The 15292-nt window shown below is 41.4% G+C and overlaps 1 protein-coding gene across 1 annotated transcript in view; it reads left to right on the forward strand.

Annotated features, from left to right (window-relative positions):
• Positions 1-282: 282 nt before the first annotated feature.
• LOC147685290 (uncharacterized) overlaps positions 283-15292 on the forward strand; it is a 36368-nt gene continuing 21358 nt past the window's right edge. Inside the window, exons 1-2 of the mRNA XM_086939773.1 lie at positions 283-581; positions 1515-1567. Of these exons, the coding sequence (XP_086795899.1) occupies positions 283-581; positions 1515-1567 (352 nt within the window). The remainder of the gene's footprint in view (positions 582-1514; positions 1568-15292) is intronic.

Below are 15292 nucleotides of genomic sequence, written 5' to 3' on the forward strand. Positions count from 1 at the left end.
CACCCCAGGGCGTTAGCCATCCAGCCTACGGGGCGTGTGCCAGCCATAGACGATGTATGTAGGTCCCTGGGTGGGATATGGGACAGAGCACGAGAACAGTTACAGGCCTCCAAAGAGTCTATGAAGGTTCAGGCAGACAAACACAGAGTTCCCGCTCCTTCATATAAGGTAGGGGATCAGGTGTGGCTAGCTTCGCGCAATCTTAGGTTGCAGGGCTCTCGTAAACTGCAGCCTCGGTTTGTGGGACCATTCGCCATACAGCAAGTGATTAATCCCGTGGCCATGAAGTTAGTTTTGCCCAATGAATACAAGGTCCATCCTGTGTTTCATACATCACTGTTGAAGCCCTATGTTCCATCAACACAGGTTTTGCCACCTCCCCCTCCTTTGTTAGTCGATGGGGAAGAGGAGTTCGAGGTTCAGACTATTTTGGATTCCCGCGTAGGAGAGGTCGTCTCTTCTACCTGGTGGATTGGAAGGGATATACACCTGAGGATCGGACCTGGGAACCAGCTGGTAGCGTACACGCTCCTCAGCTGGTTCGAGCGTTCCATAGACAGCATCCCTCTAAACCCCGTCCGGTAGGGAGGGCCTTTGGGGGGGATACTGTTAGGAACCAGGGCCAGTCTGTCCTCCATGGCCATGCTCCACCATCACATGATCAGCATTGAGGGAATATAAGCACCGCCCTCCTTTGAGTCAGTGCTTGGTATCTTTAATTTTGGGTTCCAGGTGCTGGGTTGTTGTTCCTGAGCTATAGCTTTGTCTGGGGTTCACGGGCTCGTGTTCCCTGGTTGATTGTATCCCGTTTTTGTAGAGCTTCGTTTTCTTGTCCTTCCCCCCTCCCTTCCCTTTTTACGTTATTTAGCCTTAATTCCTTTCCCTTGTTTGGTTCCTGGCTCCTTGGAGCTCTTGGATTTCTGACTTTGGTCTGAAGAGCCGAGGTAAACCGGGGCTCCGGTTCACTCGGCAACAAGCTGAAGTAGAAGCGTGTGTGCGCGCTAGAAGAAACTCTTACCGGTGCTTTCGGTATCTACACGGAAGCAGCGCACTCGGTTTCCGCATTTTGTGTAGGCAATCCGCCTCTTTGTGTGCCGCTTGGGCGTTTTCTGCCGCGCTGGACAGAGCTGCAGACGCTGCCGATCCCGGAAGAGTGAAACGTTGTTGTTGGAAACTTTTACCTGGTGGTGTACGGAAAGACGCTTATGGACAGTAGTTTGGGGGTTTTTTATGCCTATGGACCTGGCTTTTTCCCCCTAGAATCCCTGATTAGCGCAATTGATTCCCGAGAGCAGATTCCCTTTCATTAACCGCTTCTGGAACTGGAAGCTCCCATCCACTTTGGAGTTTCCCTCTCCTTGCTGCAGAGACCTCCCGAAAGCAGTTCCTGTATCTTTCACAAGTAAGGAGATTGTGGGTTGTGTATGGTGGAGTGTGGTTAGGAGACAGGGTGGAAAGGGAGGGTACAGAGAGAAATAGGAGAGATACTGATTCTGTGTATCTTGTATTTCTAGATACAGAGGCGTGGAGGTGGAGGTTGGATATCGTAGTCCATTCCAGCTTGGGGGTGAAGCTTTTTGACGTCCCTTCCCTTTGAATTCCTTTCCGGCCCCCTATCCTAGACTCGAGTGTCTTCTTATGCTGTTACATTACATGAGTCGCATTAGAGTCGGGGTAGTGGGTTGGGCATACGTCGTTCCTGCAGTGTCTGGGCCGGTGGAAACCAACACTGTGTTGGACAGGTTAACCCCTGAATCACTGTTAGTAACAGCAGTGATAGCACTTGTGTCCTTAGGAGAAGTAACAGTATGCACATTCTCTCTGACCCTGATGGGAGTGAGTGCAGGCTTGTGTTTTTTGCCAAAGTCTAGGTGGGATATTTTAGTTTTCCCCTGTCCCCCCCTCGTCTTCCTTCTGCGCTTGCTGGGTGGGGGGCCATGCAGTTCCGCCACAACAATTTGCTTAGGCTTATTTTTCTTGATTTTGTCGGGCGGGGGGTTTGGGTGACCAAAACAACAGCCATATTGGTAGAGATTGAAGGTGGGATGGCCTCCGTGATCTGTTCGGACAATGTACCGGGGATGGTAATGCTATCCCGTAGTAGTAGGGGGACGCCATCTTGGGTTGATGGATCCTGGCTATCATTGAGGGTGCCTTCCTCTTGGGAAATGGGATAGGGAATTATCTCGCTAAGGGGTCTGCTTTTCATGATTTCAATGGAGCGGCGGCGCTCTGCCCTGCGCTTCTCTAAGGAGCTTTCTTTTCCCCCTTCTCCCTTAGCGGATTTAAAATAGTTGTCCAGAGTCCCAGTGTTGCTTCCCCCCACCCTGGATGGAGTTTCACATGGTGCCGGTGAGGGCATGTCCGTGACCTATTCCTTGGTTCGGCTAGTTTCAAGAAGGTGCGGGCGAAAGAAAGTGGGCCCAGCCCAGCCTCCTTCAGCCCCTGACGGCCACAGACGGTCCCGCCCTTGTCCCGGGCTTCTCCCGGCGCACTCCCGCGCGCTCCCGCGCAGCGGGGTTCTCGGTCTCACTTATGGCCTTGGAGTGGGTGAAGGAAGGGGGCGGGGCGATGAGGGAGAGCGGCCCAGGTGGAACGGGTGCGGGATGTCCTGAGTCTCCTGGGAGAGTGAGTCCCAACCCTTCTGCTCGCAGCCCTCAGCCCCGATTTCGCACCAGCAGCTCCCGGCAAATTCAGACGCCCCTCAGCGATGCAGGACCCGCGCAGCGGGTACCGCGAGGCGTGGAGGTGAAGACAATCGGTGAGTCCACACAGTAGCAAGGACAGGCTCAGAAAGGTCCCACGAGGCAATGGCAGTCAGGGATTTTGAGCAAGTTCTGTTGGGGGCGGGGCGATGAGGGAGAGCGGCCCAGGTGGAACGGGCGCGGGATGTCCTGAGACTCCTGGGAGAGTGAGTCCCAACCCTTCTGCTCGCAGCCCTCAGCCCCGATTTCGCACCAGCAGCTCCCGGCAAATTCAGACGCCCCTCAGCGATGCGGGACCCGCGCTACCCCAATCACAACCAGCACATCTTGATGTAGTGCTGGTACCGCAACTCTGACAAAATAGGACCGGCTAGGAACCTTCCATTTAGGGCAGACTGTTGCCACAAATTCTAGAAAACCCACCCCTTCCACAAAAGAAAAAGGGAGAAGGTCCAGCGCTAACATTTTAGCCAGAATTGCATTATAAATACCTGCCGTTGGGTGGTTGCGTTCAAATGGCGCCTCCAACCAAAACATGCTTTTAATGGTGGTCTGGACTATTTTTTTCATATGTGATGAGGAGGATCCAGACCTCCTCAACCCAGTTAGGCTCATTTATGTACTTTTTTACATTGCTGTCTCTACCAGACTACTGTGCAGCCTTGATCTTGCTGGGGAAGAGGAGGGTCTGGGAGCTACCACTGCAGATCCTATGTACAAGCACTCAATTTCACTACTGAACCCTCACTATTTCACAAAATACAAATCCTCTATCTTGCAAATGTTGATATCAAGCATTATCAAAAAGCAAGACACAAACCAACAACAAAAAAACTCAGGACCTTATTTATGAAGGCCTTGCGCCACAAGTGCGTCCCATGTTAAAAGAGACGCACAGGTGCCACAAGTCAATCATAAATAAGGGCTAAATGTAAATACCATTGATTTTACCCCAAAATAGTTTTTTGAATAACATTTAAGAAACACTGTGCAGAACCTATGTACAACCACTCTATATCACTTTTGAAACCTCACTGTTTCACAAAATACAAATCCTCTATCTTGCAAATATTCAAAGCAAGCATTAACAAAAAGCAAAAAACAAACTAACAACAAACAAACTGAGGGCCTTATTAATGAAGGCCTTGCACCACCAGTGCTTCCCATGTTAAAAGAGACGCACCGGTGCCACAAGACAGTCATAAATAAGGACCAAATGTAAATACTATTGATTTGCCCCCAAAATCGTTTTTTGAATAACATTTAAAAAACACTGCGCAGAACCTATGTACAACCACTCAATATAACTTTTGAAACCTCACTGTTTCCCAAAATACAAATCCTCTATCTTGCAAATGTTCATATCAAGCAATATCAAAAAGCAAGACACAAACCATCAGCAAACAAACTCAGGGCCTTATTTATGAAGGCCTTGCGCCACCAGAGCGTCACTTATTTCCCATGTTTAAAGTGATGCACCGGCTGCACAAGGCAATCATAAATAAGGGCCAAATAAAAATACCATTGATTTGCACTCAAAATCGTTTTTTGAATAACATTTTAGAAACACAGCAAAGATCCTATGTACAAGCACTCAATTTCACTACTGAACCCTCACTATTTCACAAAATACAAATCCTCTATCTTGCAAATGTTGATATCAAGCATTATTAAAAAGCAAGACACAAACCAACAACAAAAAAACTCAGGGCCTTATTTATGAAGGCCTTGCGCCACCAGTGCGTCCCATGTTAAAAGAGATGCACTGGTGCCACAAGGCAATCATAAATAAGGGCTGAATGTAAATACCATTGATTTTCCCCCAAAATCGTTTTTTGAATAAAATTTAAGAAACACTGCGCAGAACCTATGTACAACCACTCAATATCACTTTTGAAACCTCACTGTTTCCCAAAATACAAATCGTCTATCTTGCAAATGTTCATAGCAAGTATTATCAAAAAGCAAAAAAAAAAACCAACAGCAAACAAACTCAGGGCCTTATTTATGAAGGCCTTGCACCACAAGAGCGTCACTTATTTTCCATGTTTAAAGTGATGCACCGGCTGCACAGGGCAATCATAAATAAGGGCCAAATGAAAATACCATTGATTTGCACCCAAAATCGTTTTTTGAATAACATTTTAGAAACACAGCAAAGATCCTATGGACAAGCACTCAATTTCACTACTGAACCCTCACTATTTCACAAAATACAAATCCTCTATCTTGCAAATGTTGATATCAAGCATTATCAAAAAGCAAGACACAAACCAACAACTAAAAAACTCAGGACCTTATTTATGAAGGCCTTGTGTCACCAGAGCGTCACTTTTTTCCCATGTTTAAATTGATGTACCAGCAGCAAAAGGCAATCATAAATAAGGGCCAAATGAAAATACCATTGATTTGCCCCCAAAATCGTTTTTTGAATAACATTTTAGAAACACAACACAGGACCTATGTACAAGCATTCAATTTCACTACTGAAACTTCACTATCTGCTTCCAAATATTCTCCATACAGCAAACAAGTCTCTATCTAAATTAAATAAATGATTACTTACTTTTACAAATGCTTTGGGAGATTGAAAACAATGTCAGACACATACACCAATTTTTCTTTAGCAGAGCAAAAGGTGTGCACTCAATACACTGAAACCAAGACTGGCATAGACAATCTCTAACTTTACACACATATGCCTTATTTCAACCAATCAAAAGTCTTCCCTCACTATTTTCAAACCAATACCCTTCCCCCTCTCAGACCTTTCTATCTGTTACCATAGCAACTCCCTCCTAACTGAACTCTCAGGTTCAAAAGTTTATTCTACAATGTTGCAAATTAAGTCAGCAAGGATGTTTGACCTCTCAATACACCAGCTTATCCAGGGCATTATTGCTTTTAGTGACTTTTTCTTAACCATTCAAATTGCTTCTTATACACAACACAACCATGCACCCTAACTTTCTGTTTTCAACTAACTGAATCCACCAATCATTGCTTGTGATTCAACAGCAGGGAAACGCCACAATTATTTTTTTGTAAACTCCTACTGTTCCAATTGCCATTTTATTCCCACACTTCATCTGACTGCACCTGAACCTTCTCACATCATGTATTCTGTATGGATTATTGGACATAGCTACATCCACTGGGCTCAAAGGTATGCAGCAAGCAGAAATTATCACAACCTTGATTTATCAAATGTGGAAATCAAGTGGATTGGCCAGAGAGGATTGAGATGTCATCAATTGATACCATTGGTGAAAACCGTTTTGCATCTGCCAAACCCTGACCTCTTAATAGTAGACTGTGGTGGAAATGATTTGGGCACTATGACTGGGGTTGGTCTGGAAATGCTTTTAAAGGACACCTTTGATGAATTGATGACACTTTTGAGAAAGCACGGAAACATGTGAATAAATCTGTTTCTGCTTACATGAGAGACTTTGGAATGGGTTCAATATACAACAACAACTTGATTTACAACATGCAAGACATCTACAGAGTAGATGGTGTGCACTTCTCAGATGAGGGGAATAGAATATTCCTCCTGAATTTAAGACTGTGCATTGGAACCTACTTGTAGGTACTTAAATCAGCCAGAGAACCCAAAAGCTCTTTTCAGAGCTACCCTACCTCTGATCATTCAAAACGTTTATCTTTTTCTAACTTTTTTCACTATTTTTCACCAAAGTACGCTCCCTGGTACACTTACCGGTGCGCGTACCGAGCGCTCCCCCGCGAAATTTTTCAAAACAAAATTTCATTTTTGGCCTATATGAGCGTCCTAAGCCACCCTCAGAAACCCCAGAGGGTCAGGAAGTGACTACCATGCCCCCTTCTACCCATTCCCAACGTTGTTTGTCCTCCATTTTGTGTCTCGATTCTACCGAATCACAAAATGGAGGACTCCCGTAACGCTGCCGGTGCGCGTACCGGAGCGTGCACCGGTAAGCGCTCCCTAAAAAAAGGTGGGAAAGTAATTTACAGAAAAACCACTGGAGACACTTTCATCAAATATAGAATAGGCCCAACTACATAGCAATCCCTACCATTTACCCAAATTTGATGGAATTCCATTGAGACATTTATGCTGTAGGCCTGAATAAATATCCTGAGGTAAATTACATGACAAAAACACATATGAAGTGTTAGAATTGACAACCAATTAAAATGTTACTTTCATTTTCTACTATTATTTCATGACATTTGATTGGTTATGTACCTGAATATATATAAAGAAAGAGAGAGAAACACAGCCATTTTGACTACTACTTCCTGAAGTACATTTCAAGAGCATTTTCACTGACAACTTAAACTTCTTTTTGAAAGGTAAGATGGTATTTTAAAAACTGAAGTATGTTGTGCACTTTAAGTTAATTTGGAAAACATTTTCTGATAGTTATATACTATCCCTCTGTAATAGTTATAGAATAAGATAGTCTTCTCTGTTATAGTTATGGATGGAGTTAGGCTTGTCTTGTATAATTATGAATTTACTTAGGCTTTATCACATACACTTTTTACATTTCTACTTCCAGTCTGATACCATACACTGCCCAAAGATAAAATTACTGTTAAAAAAACCAAAGTACCTGTCTGAACTTAAACCCAACAGTGCCCTATCTCTACTGATATATTTTTTAAATGCAAATTACAGCACAAAAATGGAAGGAGAACAAAAAAATTCCATCAAAATTGTTCTGGAGAGCAACAATAATAAAGTTATTGAACCCAATGACTCAGAATTCATGGATGAATCACGGGACTATGAACTACTTCAATGTGTACAATCAGTAGATTTCCTAATTCAAAATGAGGACATTTCTGACAATCAAATATTAGAAATTTTGTTAAGTTTGGAAAAGGAATCTGAAAAATAAATTTATATTTAATGATTCAAAAACTGTTTGAGACATTATTCATTTTTATATGTATTTCTTAAACTAGTACCAAATTGATTAAAATGTAAAGTCAGACTTAAAGTATACTGTGCAACTTTTTTGTGTTATATAGTAAGTTTGCTCATAGTTACTTCCTTTCTCCCACTATATTATCTCCAATGTGTATTTAACATCTCTTTATCATCTCCTACCTCCATATTGTTTCTGCTTTCCTGACAGACTATGCTATGAATTCCATATACCACAAAAACTTCTGTAACAACATGCAAGAGATCTACAAAGGAGACGGTGTATATTAAATTTTAGACTCTGGACAACAAAAAGAACAATTAATAAACATACAATATTTGAAAAGTCTATCATTTTTTTCCCCCATTGTACGCTCCCCGGTCCGGTTCCCGGTGCGCGTACCGGGCGCACCACCGCAAAAAAACCGAAAAAATATATATATTTTTTTGCCCCGCGGGGCCCTTTTAAAGCCCCCACATCAAACCTAGGGGGTCAGGGAGGGTCTACTCTGCCCCCTTATGGTCATTTCCCCCTTTGTTTTGGCCACCTCTCATGTCTCGATCCTACTGAGACACAAGATGGCGGCCGCTCCGGACTGTTTAGAATGTTTACAGACACCCGAGAGCCAATCAGCTTTCCGTACGCAAGTCGCGTTGCACGCCCGGTGCGCTCCCCTGTGCGCGTACCGGGGCGCGCTTATAGATATATATATTTTTTTGAACCTAAATTACTCAAAATCCACTGGAGCACATATCTTGAGATATAGCAAAGGCACATCAGGCTACCAGTCCCTACAATTTTGCCAAATTTGGTGTAAATCCATTCAGCCGTTCGGGCTAAAAGTGAGGTCGACCGCCCTATGGAAATTAACATGGGGAAAATGCGTTTTGGGACCCCCCTTTTATCTCAGCCCCTGCTTGACGCATCCCCCCCAAACTTTCAGGGAAGGACCGGAGCTCGACGAGGCCATTTTGAGGACATTTTCAGGCAGATTCGTCAACCGGCGTCAAAGTTATTCCAAATAGAATTTTGAGATTTAACATTGAAAAAAATCCTAACTATAACTACCTACTGGCGACCGCCAGTAGGTAATATATATATTTATATATATATATATATGAACCAAAAACCTCCTTTCACAAGAGTAGAGACCACACCGGGGAACATCTGTTAGAAGTGAATTTATTCCTGTTTTGGCGAATGCATTTCGGCACTTGTCTGCCTTCCTCACTGACCATGTCATGAATGATGTAATATGTGACATCATCAGCAGTGGATTGCGGGTGCGCGATATATAGTTAGGGCAACTAACTATATATGAAATTTCAATGGTTTTGTGTGAGTAAAATATGGTTTTGTAAATGCTAATTCCTAACTATATATGGTCTATAACCTATGGTTTTTTCAGTGAATTTCATTGGTTTTTTAAAAGCTAATATCTGTAGCTGTAAAATGTATTTTTCTTTAAATCCCAAAATATATTTTATATGTTTATGATTAATTTTTTTAAAATATTTTTTTTGTTCGCTCCCGGTTTGCGAACCGGGAAGCTTTCCGTTAGCTCAATTTGATGCCGCGACCCGGTCCGCTAACCGGTAAACGTTCCGTTTGCGCAACTGCCGCATTAGAAATCAACATCATGACGCATCGCGGAAGCGCGACATATCACGTTGTCGCGTAATGCGTCTTATGACGCGCCGCGTTATCGCTCCCGGAAGTGCTCCGAACCGCGAACTGGAAGCGATCCGGGGCGTGGCGCGCAGCGCGTAACGTGAGCGGAACAGGTCATGTGACTTGTTTATAAAACTTTTCATTGGTTCATTTCACTTTTGGTTTCCTAATGATGTAAGACTAGGTCATGTGACCTAAAAATAACACTTTTCATTGGTTTAGAACTATTTTTTTTCCCAAATGATGAAAGCCCCCACTTTTTTCTCACTCTGACTTTCAACTTTGAGAAAGGAAGACCTATTTTGCTCTGTGAAAAAAATGGCTTCAGTAGTAGCTTCAGCTGGTGCACCCCCACCACCAACACCACCATCTCCTCATAGGAAGAGAGGACCACCTCCACAGTTCCTTGGAAACCCAGAGGAGGAAGAGGATCCAGAAGAGGAAGAGGAAGAAGAGGCACCACGATTTGTGAAAGAGTTACCCCGGGTATCTCATTACAAAAATAGTTTTATCTGGCAGTTTTTTTCTATTCCACCAGGAGAGAAAAAAGTTAATGCACGCTATGCTACGTGCCTTATATGCCAAGATAAATTATCCAGGGGCACTGAAAAAAAGTACAGTTATGGAAACTACACGATGCACCGACATATGCAGAGGTGGCATCCACTAAATTATAGCCGGGCAGAGATGCGTGACCTGCAAGAGAACCCCCCAACTTCGAGGGCCAGGACATCTGCTGATATTTCTCTGACGGTTGCAGAGGCACACGAAACAGTGCCAAATATTAAAAAAAATGTTGTTCATATGAAGCTTACTTGTTCATATTGTGGCACTTTAATTTCATGCGCTAATATGAGTGTGAAATTAATTAATTTAGCATTTGAGAAACACCGATGCTCTAAACGCCCCAAGCAATAATTTTTTTTTTGCTCCTGTTGAGCCCTTTTCAATGCCTTTTTTTGTTCTTTCCCTTTCAAAAAAAACAAAAAAAACATAAAGTTGTTCAAAAAATACAAAAAAAACAAATAATGTTCAAAAAAGAAAAAAAAAATATAAAACAACAAAAACATTAAAAAAAGTTATTTTCAGAACTACCTCCCCTTTATACAAAAATTGCTAGAAAGTGTAACACTCTGGCAAGCTGTTTTTTTTTTAGTTCGCTTTCCGGTTCGCTCGCCGGTACGCGAACCGGGAGCTAACCCCAAATTTTTTTTAAAAAAAATAAAGGAGTAAGTACAAGGGAAGAAAACAGAGAGTAATGTTAAAAGAAAGACAGCTATAGGGACTAAACCAGAAATGGTGTTTAATAGATTTATTTACCGAAGAAAAGAAGGAAGAGGATATAATTGTGGGAAACAAAATAGATAAGGAAGTGAAAGAATCAAGCATTGAAAATGCAATAGGTTTCACAATAGAAGAATTTGTCCTTTTGGTTTTGCAAATGGATGAGTGGCGTTGTGTGGATGAGTGGCATTGTGTGGATAATTGGTGTTGTGTGGATCATTGGTGTTGCGTGGATGAGTGGCGTTGCGTGGATTAGTGGCATTGCGTGGATGAATTGCGTGTGTGAATGGCGTAGTGTGTGTGAGTGACGTTGTGTGTGTGAGTGGCGTTGTGTGTGTGAGTGGCGTTGCGTATGTGAATGGCGTTGCGTGTGTGAGTGGCGTTGCGTGTGTGAGTGGCGTTACTGTGAGGGGGGGGAGGAGAAATGCACACGGCAGACAGGGGAGGGGACGGAGCGGGGACAGTAGAATGAGGATGTAAAGCAGCCGGGGCGTTTATAGTGAAGCTAAACTTCACTACAAAGGTGTGGGAGGAGTACGCCTGAGGAAACAGACGGCGATTTGGTAATGTGCACACGCATTTTAGGTCAATGCACTTGTGTATTGAACTAAAAGCCACGGGCACAGCTCCAAATTTGCACATTTAGTTAATCTTTGTTTAAAGCTCCATAGTCTGAAGCCCTTTAGTAGGTGAATTTGATAGAAATGTACGAAAAGAGTAGAAAACATTTACCTTATAATTCCTGTTAACTTTTTAAATTTTTTTTCATACTTTCAATCTGTGAAAGAGAGAACAAACATTTCAAAAATATTAAAACATGTATTTAAAAATTAGAAAAGACAAGGGAAAAGGTTCAAGAACAAACAGTTTTTCAACAACTTTGACATTTACAGAAGCCTCTGCTTCTCTACGTCCCCTACACAGTCCTAAAGATATATATTTTAAACTAACAGTATCTTGATGCTGATGAAGTGAGGCCTATTTTGGAACATGGAGCATCTTTTGCACTGCTGATGTCTCACAACAGTGATGCAATGGCAGCGCAAAAGAGATGTAAAGCCATCATAAAATTTTCTCTAACATTTTAAATGATTGTTTCAGGATGCAAATAAGATGTGTCCTTTCCAGAGGTTTGTTTGAGGTGAGGCCTATTCAGGTTTAAAAAAAAAACAGTACCCAGAAGTGCAGCACTGTATGCATTAACTTTGACACTTACAGAAGCCTCAGTTTCTCCATGTCTACCTCACATTTCTAAATGTATATCATAAGTACAAAAAGTAGAGAATTAATTATACATGTTAAATGGTTTATTTTTGCTGTTCTCAGAATGTATCAAATTTCACTAAAATCAGTGACTTGAAGGTATTCATCATGTAACAGCGGGGAAAAAAAAACACAATCAAAATGATTGTGTTTAAAAAACCCATACAACATAAGAAATCTGAATTCAAAACTCCTTAAAATTAACTTACTTTCCATGACGTCGAAGGATGTCCTATGAACAGCTTACACTCTGTTGTGCTATTAATATTTTCAGCCCGCCACTTTCTGAAAGAAAACCTCCATCGTTTTGAAAAATATGTTACATACGATAAAGACTTCTCACATTCTACCACATGTATCCACATGGCCAAATCATGTTAGAGCGATTTACAACTCTTGGAATTCTTGTAAGCAAATCCCGTCATTTTCTATTTTCGCAACTTTCAGAAAGAAAACATTTAAGATTACTTTCACAATCCTGGACTACTAATATCTTAACCTTCTTGCTCACTCATGTTCTACTTTTCCTATGACACTGATACTGCTTATTATGAAGCAGACTTACTTGCATCAGGTTTATATAGTTGGATTTTTAAAATGACATTATAATCAAAAGTTTTGACCAATAATCTAGACAGCATTGCAGACTTACATTCCCTCTACTCCATGAACCTCTTGAAATTCCTCAGAGCACATCCCGAGATTCTTTCCTTAAAATTTTGGTTTTAAAAACACCAGGTAAGAATTTTTAAGGTCATACGGCAATTTTTTTTTGAAAGTTATAACAGAATTGTTGCAGAATGACCAGCCGTTTCTAAACTTTAAATAAGCTGTGTAATGTCCTGATGTTGTTGAAGGACCGTCATGATAGATAATTGCTACAGTTACAAAAGTCCTTCCTGATATTGACAACTGCGAAGCAACAAATTTTTTATTAAAGTTGACAATTTTGATCCATCAGGCCTACATCGTTGGATCATTAAAATGACATACTGTCCATATCTATGTATAAATAATGTTGACATCATTTCAGATTTACATTGGCTACACTCCATGTTGTGATCCGCTGCATTTACTAGCTTATTAAAGGAGACTGATTTACTGTCTGGCAAAGTTAAATATATAAATCTTTCTGAGTCTACACTAGTAGTACTTGATACCCTACAGTTCTCGCAGTCATGCTGCCATTGATAAGAAAGCCCAAACAGGTGATCTACATCTACACCCTCATCTTGCAATACATCAAGCATATACATTAAAAACTCCTGACAATCCTGCTGAATATTTTCAGAGAATTCTGTTTGACCTGAACATTCGTCTAACAGATAACGAACTTCAGATACACTTTCTACTTTTGTTCTATCAGTGCTACATTTCTCTAACACAGAATTCAACAAACAGCATGAACTTTGTTCCGAATTGATCACAATCTGTTCTTTTAAAGTCTCTAGTGAAAAGACAACATTAACAACTACATTAGCATAGCAGTTGACACCAGAACTGTTTTCAAATTGAAAACCGACAACATCTTCAACAGAATCCATTTTCTTTCTGCTTACAATTTTCGGTTCATCGACTTTTGGGCTTTTTGCTACAACCTCCCTACTATTACTGATATTTCTTCGTTTCCGGCCTACCACACGTTTCTCAAACAAAGGATATTGAGGCAAATGTGGCGCATACTCTCTTCTTAACCTATTGTATTCCTTAACACAATCTAGATCCGCACAAATGTTTGTGACATCACAGTCAATCAAGTACAATCCCGATAAAGTTCTAACTCGTGACAATGCCACATATGCCATACCCTCCTTGAACACAGAACTGCCAATATTCACCAATGCACTATTCACACTTAAACCTTGCGATTTATGGATTGTCACTGCATATGCCAAGCATACAGGAAACTGCTTACGGCGAACATATAAGTCTTTAACAAGCAAAAACCTAGCAGAACAACGATCAATTAGCTGTACTTCCTCAATGCCATCAAATTTAATTTTTTAAAATTTAATTCTATCTCTACTTCTGTATTTCTCAAAATCAACAACATTACCCATTGATCCATTTACCAGACCTCTTTCAACATGTAAATTCCTTCTCAAAATGATTCGGCAATTTAAACACACATTCAAAGTCTTTTCAAAACCCGCAGTTTTAGATATAGTCTTCTCTAATGAATCCAATTTTGATTTCAAATTCTCAGACAAAATAATTGTTGATCCCATATGCTCTATTCTGTCAATAGCTTCCAGTTTCACAATCTCTTGCTTTTCTAAATGCAACATTTTGATGTTGAAGATGGCACATTCTGCAAGAGTTGGCATCAAACATATTCCGGATTTCTTCTCAGTAATTTTCTGAAAAATATTCTCAGGCACAACGTCTTGTTCTGGATATAAATTTGACAGTAATCGTGCATGTAAAGCTTCTTTCCCATGCTCAGTCACTTTTCCAATTCTAACATCTTGTAGAATATTCTTGTAATCTTCATCCTTCGCCTGACGCATATTTTCATGCAGTTCAGCATAATTGAAGTTTAACCATATATTGACGTTGCCAATGCTCCCTAGGCACTTCCTGGTATCTTCATGCGTGAGCATTTTGAACACAGGTTGTCCTTTCACTGGTGTGCGCTGCAGAAGATCTCCGAAAACAATGATGTGTTTGCCACCAAATAACACATCATACTCAGTTTTAAGAACTTCTTGCATTCTCAAATGCACAAAGGCAAGCATGACATTGGAAACCATGCTTACTTCGTCAATGATAAGAAGTTTCATTTTCCTCAAGACTCTTGAAACTTCACAACAAGCATCTCCAGATAACTTGTGGTATTCTAATTTGTTGTCATGCTCCACTGGCAGCATCAGTAGACGATGCAAAGTAATACCTTTAATGTTATGTGCTGCCAGTCCAGTTGGAGCGGTAACAACACAAGACAGCGATGACTCAGTCCTTTCCTGCAAATAACAAGAAATTGCTTTAATGAGGAAACTTTTTCCAGTTCCCGCTTCTCCACTCACGTACAGTCGGACAGGCTTCAACGACGTGCATGAGCACTCTTTCTTCTCATGACTTAATCCATGATCAATTTGCTTGGTAACTTCGTCATATATTTTCCTCTGCTCAACGTTGAGTTGTTTTTCCAAGTCTTCTAAGTAAACCGCATCCTCCTGAGCATGTGCCATGGCTCTTTCCACTTCATTCATAGCAGTGGCAGCTTCGTTTTCGATAACAGGTCCTCCTAGTGGATCCTGACTCAATGAAACAGAACTCTGACTGTCCTGAGAACTGTCTCTGGCAATCTCGGCTGCAATCGTTGCTTCCTGCTCAATTTCCAAAGTCAACATTTCTTGATATTTGGGAAAAGCAGGACATTCTATGGTCTCCTTGGCGGCAGTGAAAGAGTCTTCGTAACAGAGGAAATCTCCAAGCAGTTCCTCTTCT

The sequence above is a fragment of the Lissotriton vulgaris genome, chromosome 10, assembly GCF_964263255.1.
Source record: "Lissotriton vulgaris chromosome 10, aLisVul1.2, whole genome shotgun sequence".
NCBI lineage: Eukaryota > Metazoa > Chordata > Amphibia > Caudata > Salamandridae > Lissotriton > Lissotriton vulgaris.